Here is a 27,271-nt window from a genome sequence, read left to right on the forward strand (position 1 = left end):
TGTGTTTTAACAAGTTGCCTGGTTAGAGAGATGGATGAGGGGTTACAGAGGGTGGAGACCAGAAGCAAAGGTTTTGTGTTTGGCGTGAGAGCGACCTTGAGACTGAACGAGAAAGCTTAGGAGGCTTTGCTGTGTCGCCAGCTACCTCCGTGGAAGTTTCCCTTCAGTGGAAATAATGGCTAAAGTTTCGTGTCTACTGAATATTTTTCTAGGGAGTGTTTAAACATGTTGTGGATGGGTACTTTATTTTTTTTTGGATGTGAGACAAGGCAGAGGAAAATAAGTGAAGGTGGGGATTTTGTTAACAACATACCGAAATAGCAAAAGGCTACTTTTTTTGCTCCAATAGTTTAGAAGTGTCTAGACCAAGTCACGTGCATACTTATCTTAAAGTTGAATAGAATTTTGTTTCTTATAGGTTATATCATGCCTGGGAAGTCTCCAAGTTTTTTAGAGCAATATATCAGGGAATGCAGTGACATTTTCAGCCTGCACTGTTCACATTATTTGTGCGTGTGCACACTCACAGCTTTGGTGATTAGAAAGGCTTTTATTAAAAGATGAAGTATTGAGGAGGGCACAGAGGATTCACTTTGGTCTTTTGAAAAAGACTGTTGAAATTTTGACTTCCATTTTACTGTGTGCGGACGCAAACAGATAGGATTTAATTTTTTTTTTTTTACAGGAGAGCTAGCTGCCTTCTTGGAAAAGGCCTAACGTATTTCTCAAGGACAGAACCTTGAAGACTAAAAGGTTCAAGAGATTGGCGCTTTAGGGGACAAGACATGGAAATGATACATTTTCTCATAAAGTTTAATGCATTTTGGCCCAAGCAGATAACTCTTAGCTCAAGGCGCTTGAGTGCATCATCCATTCATTCATTCATCACAAGTGTATTGAGCCATGGCTGAAATATCAAGTCATCAGCTATTGGGGGAGAACTGGCAAAAAGCTAAACAAGGAAACTAAAAATATAATTTGGAACTAGACCCCGAATGGCTTTATAAACACGATTAGTAAGCATTTATTGAGCACTTACTATATACAAGACTGTGTGAGGTGCTGAAGTCTGTATTCTAGAGGTCATTGTAGAATATTTGAGGATACCTGAAGACTTGAAAGTAGATGAGAGAACCTGATAACCCCTGAAGAGCATCATTAAGTGATGTTTCCCTGGGGAAGAGGAACAGAGTGTGAACTTAGGATGCAGCACACAGAGTGGCAAACAAAACCAGAAGACAAAGACAGATGTTCATAGAAGACAGAGGAGTCCAGAGCGTCAGACGCTGGGCTGGACAGTCTATCGGTTTGGGAGTGACAACGCCATTTGATTCTCAAGGACAAAGGAATACAAGTTCAACACATGCTGGATGAGGTCTGTGTTAGTGTGAGATGGAGGGTGTCATCCTTGGAAATGAGTAAAACCTGGGCAAGGGTTACCGTGGGTACAGATACGTTTATCAGTGTAGGAAGAGCAGGAAAGGGACATTCTCGCAGAGAGCTTCCGTTTTCTCAGTGAATCAGGAGGCAGACTGATTTTCCTAGATGCCAGAGGGTAAGCACAGGGTGGCAGACTTGAAGAGAATGATCAAGTAAACCACTGCCGACTGCCATTTTGGTAAATGAAAAAGGACATGATTGGCTCAAGGAAGGAAGACTATTGGGGGCCCACTGAAAGCGAAAGGAAGCCATGAATGTGTAATAATGTTATTCTCTTGTTTTATTTTTATTCTCCTGTCTTCCCTAAGAGCTGTCTTTAGGGAAAAACAATCAACTTAATTGGTATTTAAATGTAACTGTTTTGTAGGTCTCACTGCAGTTGTGATAGCTCTCCCAGTAGGTGGAATTCTTTGTCTCCATCCAGGGTCAGGCACACGGATCTTAGAATCATGGTATAAACTGTAACTTGGGAGACTTCATCAGCTACAAATGGAGAAGATTTTGACCGTATCAACTTTTTTTTTTTGAATTAGCAGTAATATAACAGTGGAAAGCCCAGGACAGTACCAGTGCAATAAATACTTCCTATTCCCATTGTCATTTTCACTGCTATCTTTAATAACATAATACTTGTTTTTTAATTTCATTTTTAAGAGGAAAAAAAAATCTTCAAAGCTCTCAGTGTGCCATTTTCTCAATTCTCTGTCTTTACTTTCAACTGCATTCCAACACCTTTTAACTGTCAGGACCACATCCTCCCGGAAGCTTTCGCTACTAGCGCAGGGTCACGCATCTTTGCACTTGCTTCCCGATGCTATGTCTCTGTAACATACTTTGCCATTTCATTGCATCCTGTCTAGGTCTCCTAACCCAAACCTCTCTTATATTTGCAATGGCATCAGCCCACGTGGACATAAGTGTCCCCTCCATATCTAATGCATCAAAGGGAGCTAGCTGCAGACGGTGTTGCCAGCGCCCCACCCACCAGCTCCAGCCTGCTAACACTCATGTCAGGTTCCTCCATCCCCCTCTCCCCTCCCCTGGCCGTTAATGCGGAGAGCTCTGCAACCAACCCTGTTATTCAGTTATCTGCTATTAAAATGATAAATTGGGTTCTGCTTCAGTAATTCTGTGTGCTTGAAGACGACTCTTCCCAGAATCTTGTTTCGATGGTTCATGTGTTACCTTAAAAGGAGATACTCCTCATCCACAGCATCACATTTGAAGAATCCACTATTTATTTGTATTATTACTGTAGAACTATTAAAAAAAATGACTTCAAAGAACATTTAAACGTTAAATTTATTTTCCCCCAGTAAGAACGGTAGGGATGCCCATTATAGAACATGGTAAAAAGAATGTATGTAGAATTAGAAGACAGAGAAGGACTTACACCAACTCCTCTCTTTCTAGACACTGGAATTTCTACTATAAGGTATTGTTTCTATCCTGTAACCAGACTCAGTTTTTGCTCTTGTTCTGGGAGCAACAGCACACTGAACTACAAGGGAATATTCTTACTATCGGGGTCTGTACTTCTGGTACCAGCTGGAAACAGGTGTGTGACCTGTGGGTGTGCCCATGCAGATTTTTCCAGGAACAGGTCCACAGATTTCATAAGAGATTCCAAGGGGTCTCAGTTCCTTTTCCTCTCATAAACTATGAGAATCACGTCTATAGTGGAATGGATTTTTCAGTTCTATAAAATTAGGTTCAAATACAAGTGCCACCACTTGAGACTTTTGCAACCTTGGACTCATGAAGCAACTCTCTAACCTGGATTACCGTTAGAGTTCCCTCAGCATGTCAAGTGGGCTAAATGAGGCAGATTACACAGAGCCCCAGCCCAGAGTGGATGCTTCATAGATGCTATGGAAGACTTCTTCCTCCTTGTTTAAAAGCGACCATTCCTACTGTAGCACCCCTCTTGTTCATTCGCCATCAGAGATAGAAACCAGCTGCTTTCGTCTCTGTGCATAACAACTGTCTATGTGCTTAAAATACTTAAGCAAACTCTTGCCCCCTCAACTGTGGGTTAATTCCTTTGACCCTTCATCATACCAGTTGTCAGATGGGAATTTTCTCAGTGCTTTGCCCACTTCAGGCAGTATGTCGCTGGAGGCAAGTGGCTGAAGGGGGAAAGCCGGTATTGCTAATGAGAGAGCTGAGCCTGAGCTTGGTTTCTGATTTGTCTGTGGTAGTGGGATTGTCTTTGCTTTGCGTTAAGGACGGGATCAACTCAGTGTGATGTGACATGGTTCCCATCAGCCCTGGATGCTGCTTTCACCTAGAAGCTGGGGTCAGTGTGAGGAAGTGCTACTTTTTAAGGGATGGATAATGAAGAAGGAGAGATGCAGCCACAGTGGGGTAAGTCTGGAGAAAGTGTTTGAAATTGTCTCCAGGATTTCCAGTCAGACTGCAGCTGAGAAAAGCCAAAAATCAGCATGCAAGACTAACCATCCAAATATCTTTTTTTCTTGCTAACAGAAATGAATCAGACAGCTTTTAAAAGCAAGCACTTTACCATTTTAGAATTGCAAATTAAGAACAGATTAAAAATATGCATTATTTTAAATGAATAGCTGCCTCATAAGGCCCCTCTGCATGTTTATCTGCTCAAATAGTTAACTAAATTTTAGATGCAAAATATTACAGTCCTAAATTCAACAACAGCTTTTCACATTATTAACTGTATGTGCAAGAGAGAGTAAATAAGTAACTTCATCAAAATAAATGATGTTCAGACAATGCAGTGTATACCTTACCCCTCTTTAATGTATCAAATGAGAGAACATAGATGGAAAGATCTTATACACTTGAGTTTTGGGTCTGATTTATCGTGAATATTTTCCCTAGAACAAAGGAGGAAAGTTAGGAGTAGAACCTAGAAGCCCATGATATGTGGGGATTGTAAGCAGGACAGAAACAGAGGTGCCCTGATGAATGCTTGCATAAAAGAAGATGGCTTGCTGAAGGTAAGGATGTTCTCTGGGAAGCCATCCTTCCCTGTGAGCCATACCTTATCTACACAATTCTGACTTCTGGGACTGTTAGTAAACACCCCTAGGTTTCAAGTCCAACAGTGTTCCTTGTCAGATAGGAAGGCAGCACAATCTATGAAGAGTCAGCGCTGACAATGAGGGATCTGTGCATCTGGTGAGCAATGGGTTAGGCCAGGGGTCGGCAAACTGCGGCTCGCAAGCCACATGCGGCTCTTTGGGTACGTTCCATCTGAAAAGTTTGCCAACCCCTGGAAGAGCCAATCCTGTCCCTCATGACAATTTATGGCCCCAGAGCCATAAATATATTTTTATATAATCACCATTATGTGAGTAATATCCTTTAGAATTTTTATAAATGAAGCTATGATAGTTTTGTTTCCATTTTCAATTTTCCTTCAGAGCCTGCGGTTCACAATCCGCAGTTTGCTGACCGCTGGTGGCTCTTCGTCTCAAAAGTTTTCCGACCCCTGCATTAGGCAGATACAAACATTTTACCATAGAAGGCTCCAGCAGTTTTCACTGGGTACTGTGGTGATCAGTTGTGATATGCATCATGAATCACTTATGAGTTAGAATAACTGAAGGAGCTTTATTTAAAAAGATCCCATTTTTTAAAAAAGATTTTATTGGGGAATTAGGGAAGGGGAACAATGTTAGGGAATTGGGGGAGAGGAACAGTGTTGGGGAATTAGGGAAGGGGAACAGACAAGTTGTTGTCCTTCAATCTTAGTTGTGGAGGGCGCAGCTAGCTCAGCTCCAAGTCCAGTCGCCATCCAGCCGCCTGTCAGCAGCTTGCAGCCACTCAGCTCAAGGTGCCGTGTTCAATCTTGGTTGTGGGTGTGTGAACGTAGCCCACCATCTCATGCAGGAGTGGAACCAGAAACCTTGTTGCTAAGCGCACACACTCTAACCACTGAGCCATCCGTTGGTAGCTCAGGGCAGCTCAGTTCAAGATGCTGTGTTCAATCTTAGTTGCGGGGGTGGGGTGCAGCCCACCATCCCATGCAGGAGTCAGAATCTGGCAACCTTGTTGTTAGGAGCACATAGTTTCACCAGCTGAGCCATCCTGCCACCTGTTGGCAGCTCAGTGGTAGCTCAGCTTGGGCACATTGTCACTGACCCGTGAGGGAATCGAACCAGCGACCCTGTTGCTCAAAGCTCACGCTCTTAACCAACTAAGCCACTCAGTTGGCCCAAAAGATCCCATTTTTAAAAGTCTATTCAAGGTTATCTTTATTATAACATTGCTCTCGTTTGAAACCCAACATCATGTCTTGATTTGAGAAGAAAAAGATGGAGTTAGTGAGTAAAAAATTCTCATAGTGAGGGTGCCATGTCCTGTGTTTCATGGAAAGAAATGGCTTGCAAATGGTTGGTGAAAGTCAACATGAAGGTGCCCTGCCTTTTCTGCAGGAGAGGGCTATGGATCTAGAAGATGGGCAAAGCATCATGGTTTGCCAAGGCATGACTACATTGAAAGAAACAACTTTTCAGAAAAAATACAAAACAACCAAAACCCTAAGAGTCTCAGCCTCTCTCTTCTCTGTTATCTCTTAATCCTCCCCGGCACCTCTCCCTCTCCCTCTTTCTCTTACACACATACACACACACTATTATAAACGAAGCAAAAAATGAATTCAGAAGCAGTTACTTTGAAATAGCAATACAGTGAGAAAGAACCATTGATTATTTTGGCCATTTTACTCACTGGATATTTGAGAAGAAAAAAGGGCAACGGAAGTAGTCTTAGGGGAGTCCACAGCTTTCCCCAGTGGGAAGATGTTAAGAGCGAGTCTGAAGAAAGAGAAACAATTGGTCAAAAGGAACTAGACATTTCACAGGCTGGGATTTTATCAAGCCCTTACCCATAATATTAGGAGCCCAGCAAGTATGTGGATCAGTCCATACCTATCTACATGACATCCATTGTCTTTCTGAAATGCTCAAGAAATCTACCTTTTTTCTAACCTTTCAGAAATATTCACTGATACGCATGTGCTAAGGTTGCATTAGTTTAATGGTACTAAATACTATGGTTGTGTATTTAATAAAAGACTGCCCTTTATTGTGACCCAATGGCCATAGTTGTTTAAGCATCACAAAATATGATTTTTAAGGATTAGTTACCTCAAAAGAAGCAACAAGAAAAGAATATCCCAACCATTTCTAAAAGGATTTTTAGTTTTGATTTGTGTATCGCATTGTAAAGAATCATTGCTTTTCTTGAAAATTCAATTGCTTTTAATTGTAATTTTTGTAACTATGAAAATAGTGATAGGCTCTCTTCCTAGGGACTGAAAGAAATCTAGGTAGGTGCATTTGGAAACTTAATTTAGTTTTTTACTTATTAATTTTTATTCATTGGGAAACTTTCTTCATGGGGAATTGCTGAATATTTTTGTTCAGGCACATTATTTTACAAATAGAAACAATGTATGCATTTTATTCTATTGCATTGTTTTGTAATTTATGGAAACATATTTTTTATCTTGATTTGCTTAAAAAGAAGACAATAAAACATTGACATTAAAAGTATTAGCTAGACCATTAAGGAATTAAAAATAACTGATAATTAGAAACTGGAAACAGAGAGAAAACACAACAGGTGTGAAAGCGAGAGTATTTAAATTTAAAAATAAAATGATTGAAGCTATTTAATTTATAGCTGGTGCTAAGCAAATTAAAATACTGTCTGGAACCCAGTGCTGTGATTTATTTCAGGAATAACAGCTCAGTGCTTTTGTCTGTATTCCTGAAAACATGAGTTGAAATGTCCGACCTGCTAAGAGCACAGTCGGTAACTGAGAACCTGTAACTGTTTTTCAGTGTCATCAACTGTGGTTTTCCTGAATAAAGGAAAAGGACCCTTGAGAGAGTGTGAACTTAATTAAAATAGAGTTGAGTAAGTGAACCTGCATCATGTGTTCATCATACTTATTTTACCTCTGACAGACCATTAGAGAAGCATGCCTACTTTAGTCTCTCCATACATGAAATTAAAATAATGTTGCTTACCCTCTTTAGTGATGCTGCAAGAATGAGTATGAGAGCCCATCAAACTGGCAGTCAGGTGGGGAGGTGCCCTGTAGTGCATTTCATTCAATGGGACATTGAAAACACAGCATCCCAAATTAATTTTGTATTGGAATTTTGTAGTTAAGCACTTTTTCTATATGTGCATTTTCTTCTACTTGAATGTCTCATGGTGCATTGCTGCAGTATCAGAAAGAGGAAATGATAGCCATTGGAGTCGAAGGGACCTGAAAGTGTCACTTCATTCCATCCTGTCACCTAGTATCAGAAAACATGTGAACCACTGCAGGTGCAGGAGACCATATCTTATTTTCAAAGATCTATTCTACAGAACAATTTCTTCTCTCCATATTCCCGACGAAGGAAAACGGATCCACTGATTTTTTTTTTAAACCTTAGTATTGCAGACACTGTTTCCTTTGCAGACGATCCTTTTGTTCCCTGCTAATGCCGCTAAACAGAAAAAAAAAGAAAGAAAGAAAGAAAGAAAAACCAAAACAGACAAAAATTACATGTAAGGAAGGATATATTGAGTTTTGTGAAGATGTATAAAATTTTCCAAAATCTTGTAAAAAGAAAACTCTGCATACATTGGAGGTTAATTTCCTACGAACACACACATAAATGGCATGTGTGTGTTGGGATTATTTTATCAATGAATATTTCTCAGAAAGCTATACTGAGGCGGAGGGCTGTGCTCAAATGTGAGCCCTGACTCTGCTGGGGTTAATTTCCTATGTATAATAACTAAGTATAGTATATGCATATATCATTTTATGCAGCACTTTGGTAGCAAATTGATTTAAGTGCCTTTTTGGAACAGCTGTTGGGCAGAATTGATTCGGGGGCCAATAGATTGCCTTACACAGCAAAATCGTGCCTGAGTTTCTTCTGGACTCTAAATAGAGTTGAAGCAGATGGGGGAGCCGGTAGTGCTGGAGTGCAGCTCTCCATCACCTTGAACTGAAATGCCGTGACATACCTTGTTAAGAGAGATTCAGTGACATATGGTGGGTCAAAATACCCATCGACAGCTGGCAAAAACACAGAGTATTCAAGTAAATGTTGTGTCATTGAAGTTCTATAATCGGACATGGTCAAAGTAGAATTGATGAGGTATTCTGATTGCAAAACCGGTGTCACAGGATAAAGAAACAGCTTTACAAAGTGGATGGTGCGTTAAGTATGCATATTAGAGGCACTGGTACTTTCTCTCATGCAAACTCCTAGCGTCTGTCCAAACCCAGACCAAATCAGCCTTAGCCTTTTACATTTGGCGTCCTGAGGGCAGGGGCTGTGTTCTGCTCACTGCTGTATCCCCAATACCTGTTAAGTGCTCAGGCAAGTTCCTTGGGTTTCTGAGGCCTCGTTCCTTAGAGTTGTGAATATGAAAGGTGTGATACATGTAAAGCAGCAGAACAGTGTCTTAGAATAGGAACACATTCTTACTAAGTATATACAAGAAAGAAACTGCGCAGTTTATTTCAGCATCGATGCTTTCTTTTGCACAAGTTGCCAACTCCTTGTTTTGCCCTGCGTCTTCTTTCTGTTTTTCTTCTTATTCTCATCTACTCTTCATTCGTCCTTCTCTCGCTGTCACCCATTCTTTCTCTCTGCTCTCTTCTTCCTTTCTTTCTTTTCTTTCTCTTTCTTTCTCTTTCTTTCTTTCTTTCTTTCTTTCTTTCTTTCTTTCTTTCTTTCTTTCTTTCTTTCTTTCTTTGCCCCCTCCCTCCTTCCCTTCCTCCCCCTCCCTACCCCCTTCCTTCCTTCCTTTCTTTCTTTCGTTCGTTCTTCAGCACAGCTCTCAGCCACGTCTTTGATTTCCCTTGTTTAATTGCCTCTGTCCTGGGGTAGTCTCCTCTGCCCCATCCACCCACTCCATTGGGAGAGCAGGCTGTGTGCTGTGGGAAGCCCCAGACCTGGGCTGGGCTCCAGGCCTCTGTGCTGCTGGCAGAGCAGGAGGGTAGGGGTGATGGAGACCAGGCAGAGCAGCTGGGCAGTAGCGTTGGAGATCGGGCCCAGCCCCACTCTCCATCCGTGGAGGCCCACCCAGGGCAACGCACCAAGTTTCGAACCAGACATTGCTTTTCAGATTTCATATCTTTGGTTCGTTTTCTTTTAGATATACTTCAGAAATCATGATATCATGAAAATGTGACTTCAGTTCCCCCAACATGTCTGCTAGCTGTATAATCAAGGGTGGTTTATGCATTGAGAGCAAGCATTAGCTTAAGATTGCCTTTCAAAAATTATAAAATGGCTTTTTACATTCAGGACATTATGACATAACCGGATGCGGGTTATGAACCTCTTATCCTTCTTTGTAATACAGAAACTGTATATGATGAATGTAAATTTCCTGAATTGAAAATGTATCTTAAAATAGCTCAGTGTTTACTGGGATCATTTTAAGTATTTATTGATAATGATGGCAATGTAATTCACAGATACTATGTTTAACTGTGAAAAAGGCTTTTGTGCTTTATCCTAAATTGTGTCTTGATAGACACAATTGGTGTGCTAAAAGTTTACCAAACTTATAGTCCATCTTTCAAAATCCTGTTTGTTGGTATATAGTTCCACATTAAATGATAATACATAGCCTTTATTGAACATTATTAATATGCGCAAGGTCTTGTGCTAAATAGTTCATATAATCTTCCCAATATCCCTACATAATGTGTTCTAAATAGTAGTCTGAAAGATTAGGAAATTGAAGCTTGGAGATGTTAAAAAGAACAAGAACAACAACAAAAAATGAACTCCAGGTCACGAAGCTAATATATGGCGTATTCAGGACAAAACTCTTAGATGATTAAGGCGGAGAACAAGCCCACATGAAGTGACCTGAAGCGAGGGAACAGACAGAAACGCACAGAACGGCATGCAGCTTATGTAAGGCAGGGCTAGGGGTGCGTTCTGTGTGCTGAGCACCCCAGCAAGCATTGCGCAAGCTTTAACTCTTTCTTACCCTGTGAGGTGAGTGCTTTTATTGTCTGCATTTTACAGAGATGGAGGAGGGGGAAGTTGAGATAGCTCCAATGGCTTGCCCAGAGTAACACAGCCAGTGAGCAGCAGAGCCCATTGTGGGCCCAGAGTCTAGATCCCAGCAGCCTGACTCCGAAACACCCATTGTGCTCTCCTGCTCACAGGCAGATGTATGATGGCTCTCACCTGGTGTGAGGACCTTTTATTAACCTTGAAATGCCCTACTTTTCGCCCTTCGTAACCAAGCTTCCTTTCGACTCTAGAAATAGCTACCCTGTCGGCAGTTCTAAGGAAGTAGAGACCATATTGATGGGGAGCGCTTCTCCTGCACCTCGCAACCTTGCCCTGGTGTCTCGTGCATTCCTTATGGGTAACCCTTGAGATACTCTAATGATACCGATAGTTCTATGCACGAGACTGTCCTTTCTCTTCAAAGAATGCCAACATCTCTCTCTCTTTTGATCCACACACAGCTATGTGGGTCTTCAGACACATGATTCTCTTCCACAAAATGTATTATTTGGTAATATAACAGAAAGACTTTAAGTAAGTAGAGTATACTTTTTAACAAAGCAGGAATTGAAGCTGCGATCACTTTGGGTTGGCGAAATTATTCCCCCCACCCATATTTTTCTGCTTTTCTAAGTTGAAATCTGGGCAAATACTCATTTATCATTACTCAGTAGTTTCCAAAGTAGCCCATGGAAGTACAGATTTATGATATTCCTGGTCAGACTCTAAGAGAGGTTAAACCGTGGCGGAAAATAAAATTACCAGTAATTAAATTTACAGGCAGGTTTGCCATCTAAAGCAAATTTATTGCTTCATCGTGACAGATAGTTTAGACACTTTCACTTAAAGCAAATCCATTTTTACATGATATAGGTATTATACATTGCTGTTTCAATTTATATAATTAAAATGATATCATTGCACTCTGAGGTTAATGGGATACTCAACTGGAAACCATACGTTGTGAGCAATAAAACAGCAGCATTGCAGTGTTGGCCCTTTTGTTAAAGGCTGATGCAGTATTTCAGCAGCGCTAGATTAAATTTTACCTTTTAAAAATCTTTAGAACAAGTAAGATACTAAGACATGCCGATTAATAAAAACATGCTCTTGAAAGTCACTTTTATTTTATTTTATTTTTTTAGAAATAGAAGGATTAAATGAGGATCTATAAAGAGTGCTTAGGATAAACATATTTGATAATTGTTTTGATTCTACCTCTTTTTTTCCTGGGGAATATTTGAGAATGCAAGTGAGACTTCTAAAAATATCATTTTTGGAGTTATAGGTTTGTTTTTAAGTGGAAAAATCATTGAGGTCTTTTTAAATCTGAAAAAGAAATTTTCTTGGATCATAATATTTCATAATTTTCCTAAACTACAAGTAGTGAGATGTTAGTATTATATCTGTGTCACTTATATACACCCATGTTTGCATATGGTGAGCTTCCCACCCGCTCTCTGTGTCTCTCTTTTCTCTCTATTTCTCTGTCTCTATGTCTATTTCTCTCTCTCCTGTCTCTGTCACAAATGCACATATATTTAGAAAAAATACACACACACACACACACACACGGTGCCAAAAATATATACATGTTTTAAGAAAGGAAAAAACTGTATTAAAATTATGCTGATGGTGACCGTTAAAATTATGCTGATGGTAACCACTTTGAGCATGTCTTGTAATTGCAGACGTCAAACAAGACTTGGATTCATCTTTTGTTATCGGTATATATTGAATATTACAATTTTAATACAGTTTTTTCCTTTCCTACAATGTGTATACATTTTTTGGCACCCTCTGTATATATAATTTAATATTTATTCAGCCCTGTATCAGTCTGGAATACATATGTGGAGAGAAAGTAGTAATAGGACAATACATATACATTCCCACTTTGTAAAACAGTTTCATTTCAAGTTCAAACAAATCAAGATCCGTTTCTGTAGCCTATGCAAATTCTGTGAGCATGATCAAAAGAATATGTCTTACATTGTGGAGCTGTTATGGATATAGGGACGTAAAATTAGTGGAAGAACACTGTAATCCACTATACAGAGTTGAACCCAAACAAACAAGTCTTTGAAGCGAGTGTAGTTTCTGAAAGGATTCATGGTAGTCTAAAGCAGTAGCCACTCCCTGACGACCATGGACTAATAATTGGACTCTGGTTATAGTATGAAATATTAAGCCACATACAAAAGTACAAAAGTTTCATGAAGAACCCAAAGAGCATACTAAATATACTAGGCCCCAGCAGAGGTAGTTATGTCTTTGGAATTTGCCATACAAAGCCTATTGCCATCTATTAACTGAGGAGTGGATAAACAAAATGTAGTATATTCATACAATAAAATATGGTTTGGTAATAAAAAAGGAAGTGCAGATATGTTATAACATGGAGCGGGAAAAAGGGAGTGACTGCTAACGAGCGCAAAGTTTCTATGCAGGTGATGAAAATGTTCTAAACTTAGATTATGCTAATGGTTATATAAGTCCATAGATAATCTCAAAACCAAAAAGTTGGACAGTTTAAATGGGTAAACTTTTTAGTATGCAAATTATATCTCAGTAAAGCTGTTAAAGCCTATTGAACAGATTTGCTCTTGGCGGGGCTCATTATTCATTGAGATTCAATGTTCATCAATTTTATTTATCTATTCTTGATTTGTAGCTATTTTATCCACTGAAGTTGGTTTTTCATTGCATTTTTTTTCATAATTATCAAGAATCACTTCTTAGTTGAAATCTGTAAATTCTAGTAGGAATTCTCAATAGTTGGCACAAGTTCTTAAAAAGTCAGCATTGAATGCACACATTGACATTGACTTCTCATTGATGAATGTAAATTTCATAACAACCTGGGTGGGCAAAACAACAACCAAGCATGCTGTTCTGAAGTAGTTAGATGTTACACTATAGTTGTGCTTGCACAAAGATAGCTGAAGCCTTCTTACCACTCACCCCCCAAGGATGTCACCCTCAATATACCTGTGTGCCTTTTGTCTTCCTGGGCTGGCCCCTTCTTTTGAAATAACTTCCCATTTCTTTTTACCAAACTATCCCCATCACTTTTCCTGAGACCCTGCTCAGTGCCCAACCTCTTCCAAAAGCTCTTCTTGATTTATATGCCACCTCGCTCCTGTTATATCTCATCATTTTATTTACACATGCACGTCATCATGAATTTGTGTTTGCTCTTTTTTTCGTATATACATGGCTGGTCTTCCTTCTCTATTGCAGTTATTTTGATGAGAAAACAGGATAGCATTTTTGATATGCTTCAATAAATGAATAGTACAATTCCTGTTACAAAGACATTGAGCTGTGTTCAGGAAACCATTATTTCTTGTTTGACATCATGTTTTATTAACTAAGTTACAAAACTCACACATATCTCTGCACCCAGTGTTGAGGGAGTTAAAGGATTTTTAAGCCCATTAGTTGAAACAGACTACAGTTTAGACTGAATAAAGGCTTTCAGTGACTGTTTTGCATTTAAAATGTATGGTACCTATTCCTATACTAACACAATCATTGTCACTACTATTTCCTTTATCTTAGTGATCTCAGTAAAGATATTTGGATTTCAGAAAGAATCTTTTTACCATATCTTTGGGAACCCCAAAGAGTTCGTACATCATGGTCTTAATTTACCAAAGTAGTAGATGACATTTTCATGTAAGATATCCTAAGAAAGATATCAAGTACCTGTTAAATAAGTATTTCACTTGAGAACCTAAATGCCATTAAGTCTAGTACAACGTTTGCTCATCAGCTATGGAGGTTTTTATCTCGGCCTTATTGACCACAGCCAGTCACTGTATTAGGTCCTGGGGATCCAATGATGAATTATTCAGTATCTGTTCTCAGGGAAGGTTCAGCTCTCCTGGGATGTGTCCCCAAGTAGGCTAGCAGTTGCCATCCCGTTTATCAGGTAAACAGCACGTTACAGGAACATGAGAAAGGGAGCCCTTTCCAGTATCAGGATATTTCAGACAGAAATTTTAGAAGTGGGAATACTTAAACTCTACCCCAAGGTAAGAGTGGAAGGATTCACCAAGTGAAGGGCAACATGTGACTATTCCAGGCAGAGGGAAATAGATATGCAAAGGCTTGACAGGAAAAATGCGTATTGGACTGTGTATACATCTACATTCTGTGAACCCATATGTAAACCTAAGAAACTCCATCATTTCGCAGTCTACATACATATGTCAAATCATTATGTGGTACACCTGAAGCTAATATAGTGTAATATGTTAATTATACCTCAATTAAAAAATAAACTCCATAGCAAAGGTTTTTGCTTTGTTTTTCTCACTATCATCTACCATCCCCAACACGCTAAGCAATGACAAAATGAAATAGTTCCTCCTTTGCTATTTTGGGACTTTGCATATTTTCTTACTGATAATTTCTTTTATCAGTTCAGTAATGATAACCTTTCCTGCCTGCTTTCACTTGTTGAATTTGAATTTCTTGAGAGCAGACAGTGCTTTTTTCATCTTTTATTTCTAAGACCCAGCAGTGTGTTCAGCAGACACCGCCCTCAATACATAATTCCTGAACTGGGTTGGATTGAGTTCATGGAAGCCCAGGAAAGTGCCATGTGTGGGTGAGTGCCTTTGTGTGCCGAGGCATTTCACATGTTCACATAGACTACATCAGATCATTCAATCCCCACAGTAACCTTGACCACCATGTTTGGTAGTTTTTCTACAGTGAGAGAAAATAAACCATGATTCTGAGATCCTCAGTAGCTTAACCAAGATCACATGGCCCCATATTTGTACAGAGTGGCGTCAAGGATTTCTACCCAAACCTGATTCCAGACCGTCCCAATGCACCACGCTCTGGGCACCATGTCAGTCAGGTGTTTGGGGTGTTTGCAGGCCATTGTGGTTATCTCTGTGTTTACATGTGACCAAAAAAATGGGGTTACCCTAAATAATGGGTTATTAGCTCAGTGGCCCTTCTCATCAAAGGCACACAGGGAGGATTTCTTTTTTTTTTTTTTTCAATTTGTTGCCATACAGAGATTTTTAGACTCTCGCATTACCTGTTGGCTCTAATCAATGAGGTAACTCCTCCTTGAATTCACTTAGTAGGAGTACTTATAGGTAGCCCAAATGGTGACATAAATATCACCTGGGAAGATTGGTGTTAATAAGAAGCAACGTTATGATACTCTTTTGAAGAGAAGAAAGAGAAAGGACAACAATTATTTATTATTTATTATTAAGAACAACTGTGAATTATTTATTATTTCAAGATTAGTATCCTGGTTATTTAAAAATGGGCTCTCAACAAGTTCTGGCGATTGATAGTGGTGAAGCTAGCGCAAAGTGAATGTACTTAATACCAGTGAACTTTACACTTAAAGTGGTTAAAATGGTCAATTTTATGTTGTGTATATTTTACTACAATAAAAATATTGTCCTCATAGTCTATATATACCTGTTATATATCTATCTATCTATATAGATAGATATAGATAGATAGATAGATAGATAGATAGATAGATAGATAGATAGATTTTCTTGGTGTTACTCACACTTTCCATTTTTTGTTTACTGTTGGCATTTACTACTTTAACTGGTTGCATGTAAAGGAATTCCGTGCTTACAAATCAAACCAAAAGCTAGAAAATACCCTTTATGGGAGATACTCCAACAGGCTACTAATGTGGGGTTCAAAGACAATGGGCATAAGAGTTACCTAGTAGACTTGTTAAACATCTGGGTTGCTGGCGATTCCCCTAGAGATTCTGCCTAGTGTTTCTGGAGTGGGGCTCAGAGGCCTGTTGCTTAAACCTCCGGAGGATTCTTATAGGCAATCCAAGAGCTACACTTTGAGACCGCTGCTCCAGGGTGATAGAAGTGTAATGCCGGAGAGCCAGACCTCTACAGAAGCCACCTCCTGTCTGGGGTAGGACAGCGGTGGTTAAGTGTATGAGCTCTGCAAAACAACAGAGCCAAGCTCAAATCCCTGCTCCACCAGCTTACTAGCTATGTGACCACAGGAAAATTGTAAACCTCAGTTCCTTGTCTCTAAATGGGAATAAACTGTGCCTCCTGATGTGATTATAGAAAGAAATAAATGCAAGTGTGCTGCCTGGTAGTTAGTAATTCTCCGACATATGTTAGCCTTGAATATTATCTTATTCCATCAATTAGAAAGTGCATACTTTTCACACTTAAATATCTATGGAGTCTTACAATGGTCACTAAGTTGTGTAAAAAACTTCTATTGACAGGTTTTATTAAGAGCAAGAAAGCACTGTGTTATCAGTGCATCTGAGAGATTAGAAGAAAAATAGATCTCTATAATTACTACTCTGCTCAAGAAAGCTCTGGCTGCTGAGTAATAGAGTTGTTGCAGGTTCCAAGTGACAAAACACTTTTTTAGTGGAGGAACAGCACCGACAATCCCTAAAAAGAGACCATTCATACATCCGACCAAAGAATGATAAAGGAACCTGTTCTGTACAGGATTATGTTAAGACCAGGAAGAGAAAAGATATATGTACAAGAAACTGCCCAGCTTATCAAGAAGCAGCAGTCAAGTTGGTGATTAAAACCATCATAAAAGAAACAGAACTATCACAAAGCAATGATTTTTATCAGATTTTATGCTGTCAATAAATGCTTTGGAATGTATGAGTGAGAGACTAGAAGTGAGAGTGGGGGAATCACTGCTGACTTTCCCACTTTCAAATATTGAAACCTTGAGTACACGAAGTATCAGGGACAGTAACCTGCAAATTTGAAATTTGCCCATGCTTACCACGTGAAGGAAGATATACGCGTATATGCAGTGCCTAGTTCACCTCTCACCATGCACTAACTCGTTAATATGCATTTCTTTTCTCAGCTTTATTTATTTATTGAGCTCTACTTTCTATCTCCAGCGTTTTGTGAAACATTTGCCTTATAACTCTCCTGTGTTGTCTTGATACCAATATATCAAAAAGCCCTCTCAGAAGCCTAGTTTCCTTTTCTGATTTCCCCCTGTAGTGTCTCTAATAGATTTTGCTACTTACCAGGGCTCCAACTACAGTATTAGAAGGCCGTTACAATAACCCTGAAAAGAAGGGAGAACAGAGGTACATGTTTCTGGATATATTGTGAAGAGAGAGTCAGGAGGACTTGCTGTTTCCTTGGATATGGGCTGTGAAAGAATATAAAATAAAAGTAAAGACTCCAAAGCATTTGAACTGAGCAACTGTAAAGATGGTGCCTCCTTCACTGAGCTGAGCCAAACTTCAGAAGGAGGTAGTTTGATGTGATTTCAATTTTGGCGATAAAACCATGGTGCCAGTGTGTGTGGAGGATGCATGGGAGGGATCATGAATGAAGGCAGAGATCAGCTTGGAATCTCGGTTGGGTTAGAAACGGTGAGGAATGTTTAACAGTGACCATGGCAATGGGAAATGCCAAGAAGGGGCGTGATTAGTTTTAAGAACGGGGTGGATGTAGCACAAGGCGGTGGGGGGAGATGTAACATGGGAAACTCCAGGGTTTCCTGTCTGATGACCACTAGGGCTGCTTCTCAGGCCTGGCCCTGGGAGGCTTGTATCTTTCTAATTGTTCAGATACCAAGAACGTAGTCACTTTCCTGTTTGAAACTACTTATCAAGATGAGCATCAGCATGTATGCCTTGTTTGGGAAAATTTCTGTTCAGTTCCTCTGCCTAATGTTGATGGGGTTATTTAATATTCTTTGCTATTAAGCTGCATGTGTTCTGTATAGATTTTAGATATTAACCCCTTATCAGATATGTGATTTGCAAATATCTTCTCCCATTTGGTAGGTTGCCTTTCATTTTGTTGATGGTTTTCCTTCGCTGTGCAGAACATTTTTAGATTGATTTAGTTCCACTTTTCTGTTTTTGCTTCCATTGCCTTTGCTTTTGGTGTCAAATATATATATATACACACACACATGTTGCTAAAACTGATGTCAGGAGTTTACTCCCTATATTTTCTTCCAGGAGTTGTGTGGTTTTTGCCCTTAGGTTCAAGCCTTTAATCCATTTTAAGTTGATATTTGTGTGTCGTGTAAGGCGGGGTCCAGTTTCATTCTTTGCATGTGGCTGTTCAGTTTTCTCAATGCCATTTATTGAAGAAATGATCCTTTTCCCATTGGCTATTCTTGGAGCCTTTGTCATAAATTAATTGATCATATATGAATGGGTTTATTTCTGGGCTCTCTATTCTGTTCCATGGCTCTATGCATCTGTTTTTAATGCCGATACCATACTGTTTTGATTACTATAACTTTGTAATATAATTAGAATTTAGGGAGCATGATGCCTCCATCTTTCTTTTCTTTCTCAAGATTGCTTTGAGTATTTAGGGTGTTTTATGGTTCCACACAAATTTTTGGATGGTGTTTTATGTTTCTGTGAAAAATACCATTGGAATTTTCACAGGGACTGCATTGAATCTGTAGATTTTTGGGGGTAGCATGGACATTTAAACATTAATTCTTCTAATCCACGGGCACAAAATACCTTTTCATATTTATGTCTGAAGTACCAGAAAACCAACCTAGTCTTGTCTTCAGTCCCAGCTTTTCAGTTGCACTTATCTTCTCCAAATACTTTTTTCACTTTTTGCATTTTGTTATTCCCTTACTCAGAAAATTTACGGGGTTGCAAGCTGTACCCAAGAGGACAATCACCTTAACTTACATCAAATACCTTATATTTGGACCTGAGCCCAACTCCCAACTTATACTTAATATTCTCCAAATAGAAGTTCCTGGTTCACTGGAGGCCCACTGCCTTTCTCCACTGACACTGCCCAGCACAACTCCTCTACCCATTGTCCCTGCCTGCTCTGAAATCCACTTTCCAGATCAATCTTCCTAAAAGTCAACCCCCATCAAGCCATCTCCCTACTTTGAAACACATTTTTACACTCTGTTGCCTAGTGATATAATTACAGACTCTTCCCTTGGCAGCTCTATCTTGCTAACTTGGTGGTTCTGACTCACTCCCCCACTTCGATACAGTTCACAGAACACTGCACTCCCATCAGTTATGCCTCACTTTGCCTCTATACTCTTCAAGGAACAAAGCAGATATCTCAGGGGCCCATAGCAGTTTCCTAGTTGAAATATATACATATCCCCTCTATAGTGCTTACTACATGCCAGGTACTTTTTGAGCATTTTAAAAGTATGAATTCATTGCATCCACCTAACAGTCCTATGTTATAGATACTATTATTGTTCCATCTTACAGATGAAGAAACTGAGGCATGGAAAAGGGCAAGCAACGTCCCCCAGGTCACATGGTTAATAAATGGCAGAGCTAGAATTTGAGCTCAGATACTCTGTGTCTGCAGCCTGTGCCCTGAATGCTTGGATTCCTGCCACTCATCGCCAACCACCCCTCCCCGAACACGGGAGGCTGAGAATTACTGAGCTCAATCATTTTCAGCAAGGTTCAAAACGGTGGAAAGTGGCCTAAATCCATCAAGCCTGCAATGATTCTTACTTGTCTAAGCCAGATCACCTTTCTCCGATGCCACTCTTGGTTTACTTACCGTATAGTATTGTTTTCATCAAACTGTATGATAGATATCACATCTCTCTAACTAGATTGACAGTTTTCCAAAACACACTCATACTCAACACTGCAAATTGCTTTTCTGAGTTTCCGATTTTGTTAATGGTCCCCCATATGTAAATGCAAAGTCACTTCTGACTCCCGTCTCTCTGGCCTAATCTATAAGTGCATCCAGCCCACTTCTAAGTTTTGGTTCTTCATGTATCCCTGATACCACTCTTAATCTTCTCTACTTTTCTCTCTCTACAGCGAGAGATCCCTTATCCCTTACCTGGCCCAGGGCACACAAGCAGTATATTAATGGTTGCTGTATTGCTTGAGATTCTCACCACCCTTTCCCCAACTAGCACAGGAGTCATGAGTGTGGCTTCACACTCCTCAGTCAGTACCAAAAAGTCTGCCATCACACGATTGACTTCTTCTGACCTCATCTCTTACTACGGCCCTGCATGTTAGACCTTCTACGCAAACCAGAGAAAAAGCTACTCCCGTCAAATATTCTGTGTTTCCACCTCAGTAGTCTTGCTTGTGCAGTTGAGTTCACTAGCAGTGCTGCCCCTCACCCTGCCCTTCTCCCATTACATCTGGACACGTTCATATTCCCTTTCTTCTTGTTCTGTTTTCTCACTTTCTAGACTGTCCGTATAATTTGATTCACCTCTCATCTGTCCTTCTATTTGGCTACTTGCCTCATCTTCTTTCCTTCTTTAGGATTTGAACATTCCTAAAGCCAGGAAATGGGCCTTACACAGCTCGGTAATCCTTGCAACAGCAACCGACGCCTCGCATACCGTAGATATTAAATAAATACATGTTGGATTGAAATAACGGCTAACCCCCACTTGGTTAGATGTGGAAATTATGAGTCATTGTTCTAACATAGCCATCATTTTGCTAGTGACATAAATCAGAGGCTAGGATGAGTTAAGAAAAAGCCTACTAAGTTCCAGGCCCCAAGAAGGACATACTGAATTTGATTAAGTAGTCTGTGGTATCACCTTGAGAAATCCCCAAATCTTGACTCAATATTTATTTGTATTTCCTAGACATGTATTTTAACAGTCTGTCTTATCCTGTAGCACCAAAAACGAATATCTCTCAAGCTCTGTTTCCTTTTCTATAAAACCAGGATAATAATACCTACTTTACAAGATGGTTGTAAAATCTTTACAAGATGGGATTCAAGATCAAGTGTGATAATATATTATTTCTAAAGCATTAACTATTGCATACAGCCGGTACTGGAAATGTGTTAAGTTTCTTAATCCTCTGATGAGTAACCATGGCCCACTTAACTGAAAGGGCCTGGGATCCACAGCTGGAGTTGCCTGCTGGAGTGGACTGAGCACGAGAGCAGAGGCCCGCAGAATAGTCTGGGAAGCAGTGTACTCAGGGGTCCGGCCACACATAAACCACTGACCTTGCAGGAGTTAAGGATGCTCTGAGACAGACAGTTGCTCACACTTTTGTAAAAAAAAGAAAAGATAGGTAAGTGTTAGCATGATAAAACCCTTCCCCATCCTAGAATTCTGCATAAGGTAATCAGGACTAAAATCCAAAGGGATAGTGTTCTGACAGCTTGTCAGTAATCCTTAGTGTCTATGATCCACCTAAAATATCTCCCTAACTTGCCTCCCACCGAGAGACTCAGCAGAGTGGAGACCACAGGTGGTGAAAGAAAGGGCTCCTAGTGGCTGGATGGGGGGCCTGGAGAGCCTGAGGAGCCGCATGATCTGAAGAAAACATCTCTGCTATTTTTGTTCACCTACATAGTCTCTAAAGCCGACTTTGTCTTAGGAGAAGCCGAAAAAAGATAAGTGATGAGAAAACAGTGACTTGACAACACAACACTAAAAACCCCGTGGTTTGTCTTTCAGGGAGCATTATCTACTCACATTTGCTTGAATTCAGTCAGTCTTCTCTCTTCATTTCTTATTACTTTCTGGTTTTTCTTTCCCCAGTATCTCTCTGTACTTTCTCCTTGCTTGGTAGCCTCCTTGGAACACTGTTTCTAGCATCAAAGCTTTTAACTATACACGTATATTGTTAAACTTTCTTAACCCCGATGTGATTAAACAAAGGAAGTCAGTTTCAATCAATGACAAGCTGGAGAAATAAGCATTTTTTAAGGAAATGAAGTTTTATTACTCTTAGGGATATACTGAAACTATTGAAAGCAGTAATATAATAGTTGTAACTGACGTAGCAGAGCCACATCGCTGAGGAAATGGATGGCTGCCTGAACTTCTACATAAGCACATATTATAAATTTACTGTTTGAAATAATATGTGTTTCTGCTGCTTCTTTTTTTTGCTAAAGACCTTTACTCTTTAAATAGACTAACATTTACTTCTTTACAATTGCTTAGCAAACTCTTTTTTTTATATGAACATTGTGGATGTTGAGATATAAATGCAAATTTCAGTTGTTTAAAACATGATGAGGTTAAGTATTAATGAGGTCAAGACCACGCACTAAATCTTTCTATCCACCGATTATCTCCGTTGCATGGCCATGAATGTGCGAACAAGCTCTGGTCATGAGAAGCATTAGGGGAGAGGATGTGGATAAAGCCGTCCAGTACACCTCCACGTAATTGGAAAACGGCTCTGTTTTCATCAGCTGTGTACCCGTGGTTAGTAGCTTCATCCTTCTTCCTGAGCATCAGTTATCTTAGAATTTCAATGACAATTTTAGCATCATCATCGTCACTTTGATAACTTATCTGTTTGCTATTTCGTGTCTCTGCTATGTGGTAGTGTCACTTGGAATGAGATGAGCATTTTCTGTTTTCCGTGGCATTTCTCCTTGTGTATTTATATCCTACTTGTTAAGGCTAATATTGCTGTGTGTGCTCATGGAATTGCATCGGAACTCGGAGGGAAAAATAATGATCCATTTCATGAGATGAGTGATTTTTTACTAACTTCTCATTCCAACTCAAAGAATGCTTTCCCCCCGTGATTAAAATGTATTTCTCAATTAAATTAAAATGCAAATATAGACAGTCTGTGTTTATGGTTATAATAGAATTATTTAAAGAAGGTTTTAAATCACCCTGCTGTTAATATTTCATGCAGGAACTGTTGGTTTTATTGTTGGGCCAGTCCTGCCATCTTCCACTTTCAAGATTACTTTAAGTGCTGTGAAATCTTAATCACTCTTCCCAGGTTTTATCAGTTTTCACCCCCTCTTGTCTAGGGTGTTAAAATGGACTGCTTTCCTATATATTTTGTAAGTTATGTTAGTGATGTTGGAGAAATATCAAGTATTAAAACTTTAGAGCCCCTTGCAATTGAGTTATGAACAATTTGCTGTTTGTTGTAAATAAATATTTTATTACACAGAATTGAATCAACTCTTAAATTTAAGAGAACCATGTTTTATAATTTACTATGAAATTAAAGCTCTGGAAATGTACTTTGAGAAACGCTTTAGTCCAACCTTTTAATTTATATTAGAAATATGAAATGTGTGTATTAGAAATTGCATCTAATGCTTTTCATTATGATCTGTTTAGTACTTTTTAGAAGTGTTCTATCACTTCTCAAACAAATGGGTTAAAGTAAATTATAACTGCTTTATAGCTTTACCTTTTTCCTTTTTTGTTATTTTTCTAGTGATCTCAGTGAAAACCAAATTCAGGCAATTCCAAGGAAGGCTTTCCGTGGAGCGGTTGACATTAAAAATTTGTAAGTGTTTTTTTCTTAAAAGTTAAATTTATGTTAAAGTGTCATAAAAAAATGGTGAAAGCCCTGTGTATCTTTATGCTTGCTTAGGAGAGCTTGCAACAATAAGTTTTATTGTTTTCACAAGCTACCTGAAGAGATTCTCATTTAGAAGATGTCTTGAATCTGAACTTGTTATCAAACTCATTCTTCAAACCTTGTGACTAACCTTGTTAAATCTAAAGTAGTGATTTGATGAAAAGGTATTTACAATGTGTTTTCTGCTCTTTTTACTGTCAGCTTACCTCAATAACTCCCTTTTCAGTTGTTATCTGTGTTTGTTAGATATGCAAAATTTAAACTATTTTTTTTTCTGGAACGGGTAGATCATATTTTTATCTTAGCGATGCCTGTAGCCTAGAGCTACAGCTTTTTAAACTAGGTTTTAGATCACCATTTTCATTAAATGCCAAAAGTATGAGAATGGGAAAATTATGCCTTTCCCTTTGTGTGAATATTTCTCTTACATCTTCCCCCCCCCCATATCTTTATGAAAGGATATTTGTGTAACCTTTTTATAAAGAGAGAAAAAAGAAGGAAAAGAAAACTGTTTCTATATTTTCCGTTGATAAATCTTTAATAGGGTATCTTGTGTAGAAGCGTTTTTTTGTAAGTGCACACAGCTCTGAAGGTACGTATCAGATTTCAGATCTCAATGACAATCCTAATATCATCAATATACATCTTTATAATTTTTCAGACACCATATTAGCCTTTGAAAATGATGGGTTTTGATTGTGACTACTAGGACATAAAATGTTTTCCTTAGCCTTTATATTTGTTTGACATGTAGGGGGAGAAAAGCCCCTGGGTGCTGAGATTAACTATCAGGAATTCAATATTTCTTAGCAAGTAATAAACAGGGTAGGGCCTTTTTCAAGAATTAACTTATATTCAGAATTCGCCATGCTGGGATCCAACACTATTTTTCCAGTAGCAAGAGTGAGACAGATGTTTTCCCTCGTCAAAGAAGATGACTGTTGGTAAAGCTACAAGATCTGGCCTCCACATCTTCTCTTCAATATAAATAGCTTTTGTTTTAAATCTGTACTTTCTAAATGTACAAGTCAAGACTGAAAAATACAGGCTTATGGATGTAACCGTGTAGAGTCATTAAAATCCTGGCCCTAGATTTTTATGAGTGCTTGTCTGTTCAAAGGATTTGTTTGCTTGCTTTCTATCCTTAGCTAGGGTTTGGGGAAGTCTTCAGGTAGATTTAGTGAGGTAGCATGTTCAGAATTGCCTCTGTAGATTATGTCTGGTCAGAACAATATAAAGATCCTATGCAGCGCCTACTCAAGTTGCCTATATGTCACTGTAAAAGGATAATAATGGCTACAGTTTACCACCCTTGGGGATTGCACTTACAATCGTACCATAGTATTATCTCTAAATCCTTCAAACAGGTGGCTTTTACATCCTAGGAAAGATATTCAGGGAATCCAAGCCTATATGTAATCCTTCTGCCATATTGAAGGATACATTTGGGAATGGGATACCAGTCGTGGTAGGATTCTTCCTTCTGTCCTCTTCATTTATCCTTAAAAATGTGATTTGAAAAGTTTAGAGAGAAAAAGAAAAGTGAGATCCTAGCCAGTGTGCTGTGAGGAATGCAATGTTGATTTAGCAGGATTTTAAAAAATACTTTCCCCACATGCATCATTTCCCCCAAAGTTAAGGCAGTTATGATGTATACGGTGAGACGAGTTTAGGACTGCGAGTCTCATAATCTTTCGCTATTTATTAGATTTGTAGACATGACAAGTTAGTAAACTTCATTAAGCTCTGGTTTTCACTTTTATAAAGGAAATCTAACAATTTTTGTGCGTTTGTTGTGGTTATTCGGGAAAGAAGATATGTGAAAGACCCTTTAGAATGTTATGAAGTAGAACATGTTATTTCATTCTGCATGTAGCTACTAATCAACTGATAGAAGCTAGTCTTGAAAATGGTAGAATAAAAAGACAGGAAAGTGGGACATAGAGTAATTTGCAATATTAGGAATGGTTGAGACAGACCCATGCCTCTGATGGGTCATGTAGACATGGAGCTACAAAGTGGAAAAAGAAAATATATCAGACAGCACTAAATGAATATACACAAGACCCTGATTTATAAATAAGACATTCAACACTATAGGTGCTGAGGAAAGAAAGAAAGAAAAGGATTGCTTAAGCGATCAGGCAATGCTGTAGGAAAGAGTTCCTGAAAGAAAATACAAAGGAATCTTTGAGGATGTTGGCTTGTATTGTGTATTGGTGAGTAGTGGTAAGGGTGGATTGAGGAAATTAGAATTTATTAGAAGAGCTGTACAAAGTTAGAATTTATCCCCACTATTTTTACTACTTTCCATGTAACAATAGGCAAGACCATTAGAGCAGCTTTGAAAGACCACAGTGCATTTTTACGTTTATTTAATTTATTAGAGCTAGAGCTACAATCTTATAGAAATTTACAGTGAAAAGGCATTTTTCTGTAATTAAAAAATAGGTCAAATTGCAATGTTCACAAAATAGTCCGATTTCATTAGGCTTCGTATTATGTTTAGTTTTCTCATTAAAAGTTAACAAAAGATATTTGGTTAAATATATTCAATCAGAGGGTAAATTTCAATTCATCTCATTATTAAACTGGTAACCATAAGTCGAGTAATGACTCAATAAAAGCCCACACATATTAGCACTATTGATATTCAGTGTGGGAATGAGAGGTTCAGGGCTTCATCCTATTTACCGTTCCAGTGTATGCACTTACAACCTGGACAGCCCTGCGTGGTGCCATGATGGCTACTCTTCTAAACTTAGGAGCAAAAGAGAAAGAAAGAAGGAGGAACATGGGCAGTAGTTGCATCGAGACAATATTTTATGGAGCACTAAAAGCCCAGTCCGATGCATTGTAGCAGGCTTATTGGATTTGCCACGTTCAGGCCTTAATCAGAGCAAACTCTGGTTATCAGAAGATTTCCATGGGAAGCACTTGCGTTAATCTTGCAGATTGGCTACATATGCTCAAGGCAGCATCCTGACAATATGAAATTGATGCTGTGGAAATTTTGCATATTAGCAGCTCTTATTCCTCGCCCGCCAGGCAAACCACACGAAAGCTATGCGAGGGAGACGGACATTCATCTTGCTCCTTAAACATCTCCAGGGAGGATGTCCCATAACTTTTTTGCTTTTCTCTATTAATTTCTTAACTAGATTCAAACGCTTTATATTTTATTGTGTTACCTAATTTTCTGCAGCTGCAATTGAAACCACTTCCTTATTCCTGACATGTTAGACAGGGAGATCTGAGAATAACAAGATCACATTCAAATATCAACTAAATTGTAGGGTTTAGAATTGTCACTGGCAGCACTTTGCCATAGGATTTGTGCCTGTGTTTTTAAACTCCCCAATCAAGTATGAATTAAAGTATTGATACCATATCATTACCCGCTGATGCCTCACCAAAATGGTAATCAACACTTATACCACTTTTCTTT

At 39.0% G+C, this 27,271-nt stretch overlaps 1 protein-coding gene across 14 annotated transcripts in view; it reads left to right on the top strand.

Moving 5' to 3' along the window:
* SLIT2 (slit guidance ligand 2) overlaps nucleotides 1-27,271 on the top strand; it is a 345,645-nt gene that overhangs the window by 185,593 nt on the left and 132,781 nt on the right. For all 14 annotated transcript variants that reach the window (XM_019654250.1, XM_019654249.1, XM_019654251.1 and 11 more), the window contains exon 5: nucleotides 23,677-23,748. In XM_019654250.1, coding sequence (XP_019509795.1) covers nucleotides 23,677-23,748 — 72 coding nt within the window. The remainder of the gene's footprint in view (nucleotides 1-23,676; nucleotides 23,749-27,271) is intronic.

The sequence above is a fragment of the Hipposideros armiger genome, unplaced genomic scaffold, assembly GCF_001890085.2.
Source record: "Hipposideros armiger isolate ML-2016 unplaced genomic scaffold, ASM189008v1 scaffold_217, whole genome shotgun sequence".
In the NCBI taxonomy this organism is placed as follows: Eukaryota; Metazoa; Chordata; class Mammalia; order Chiroptera; family Hipposideridae; genus Hipposideros; species Hipposideros armiger.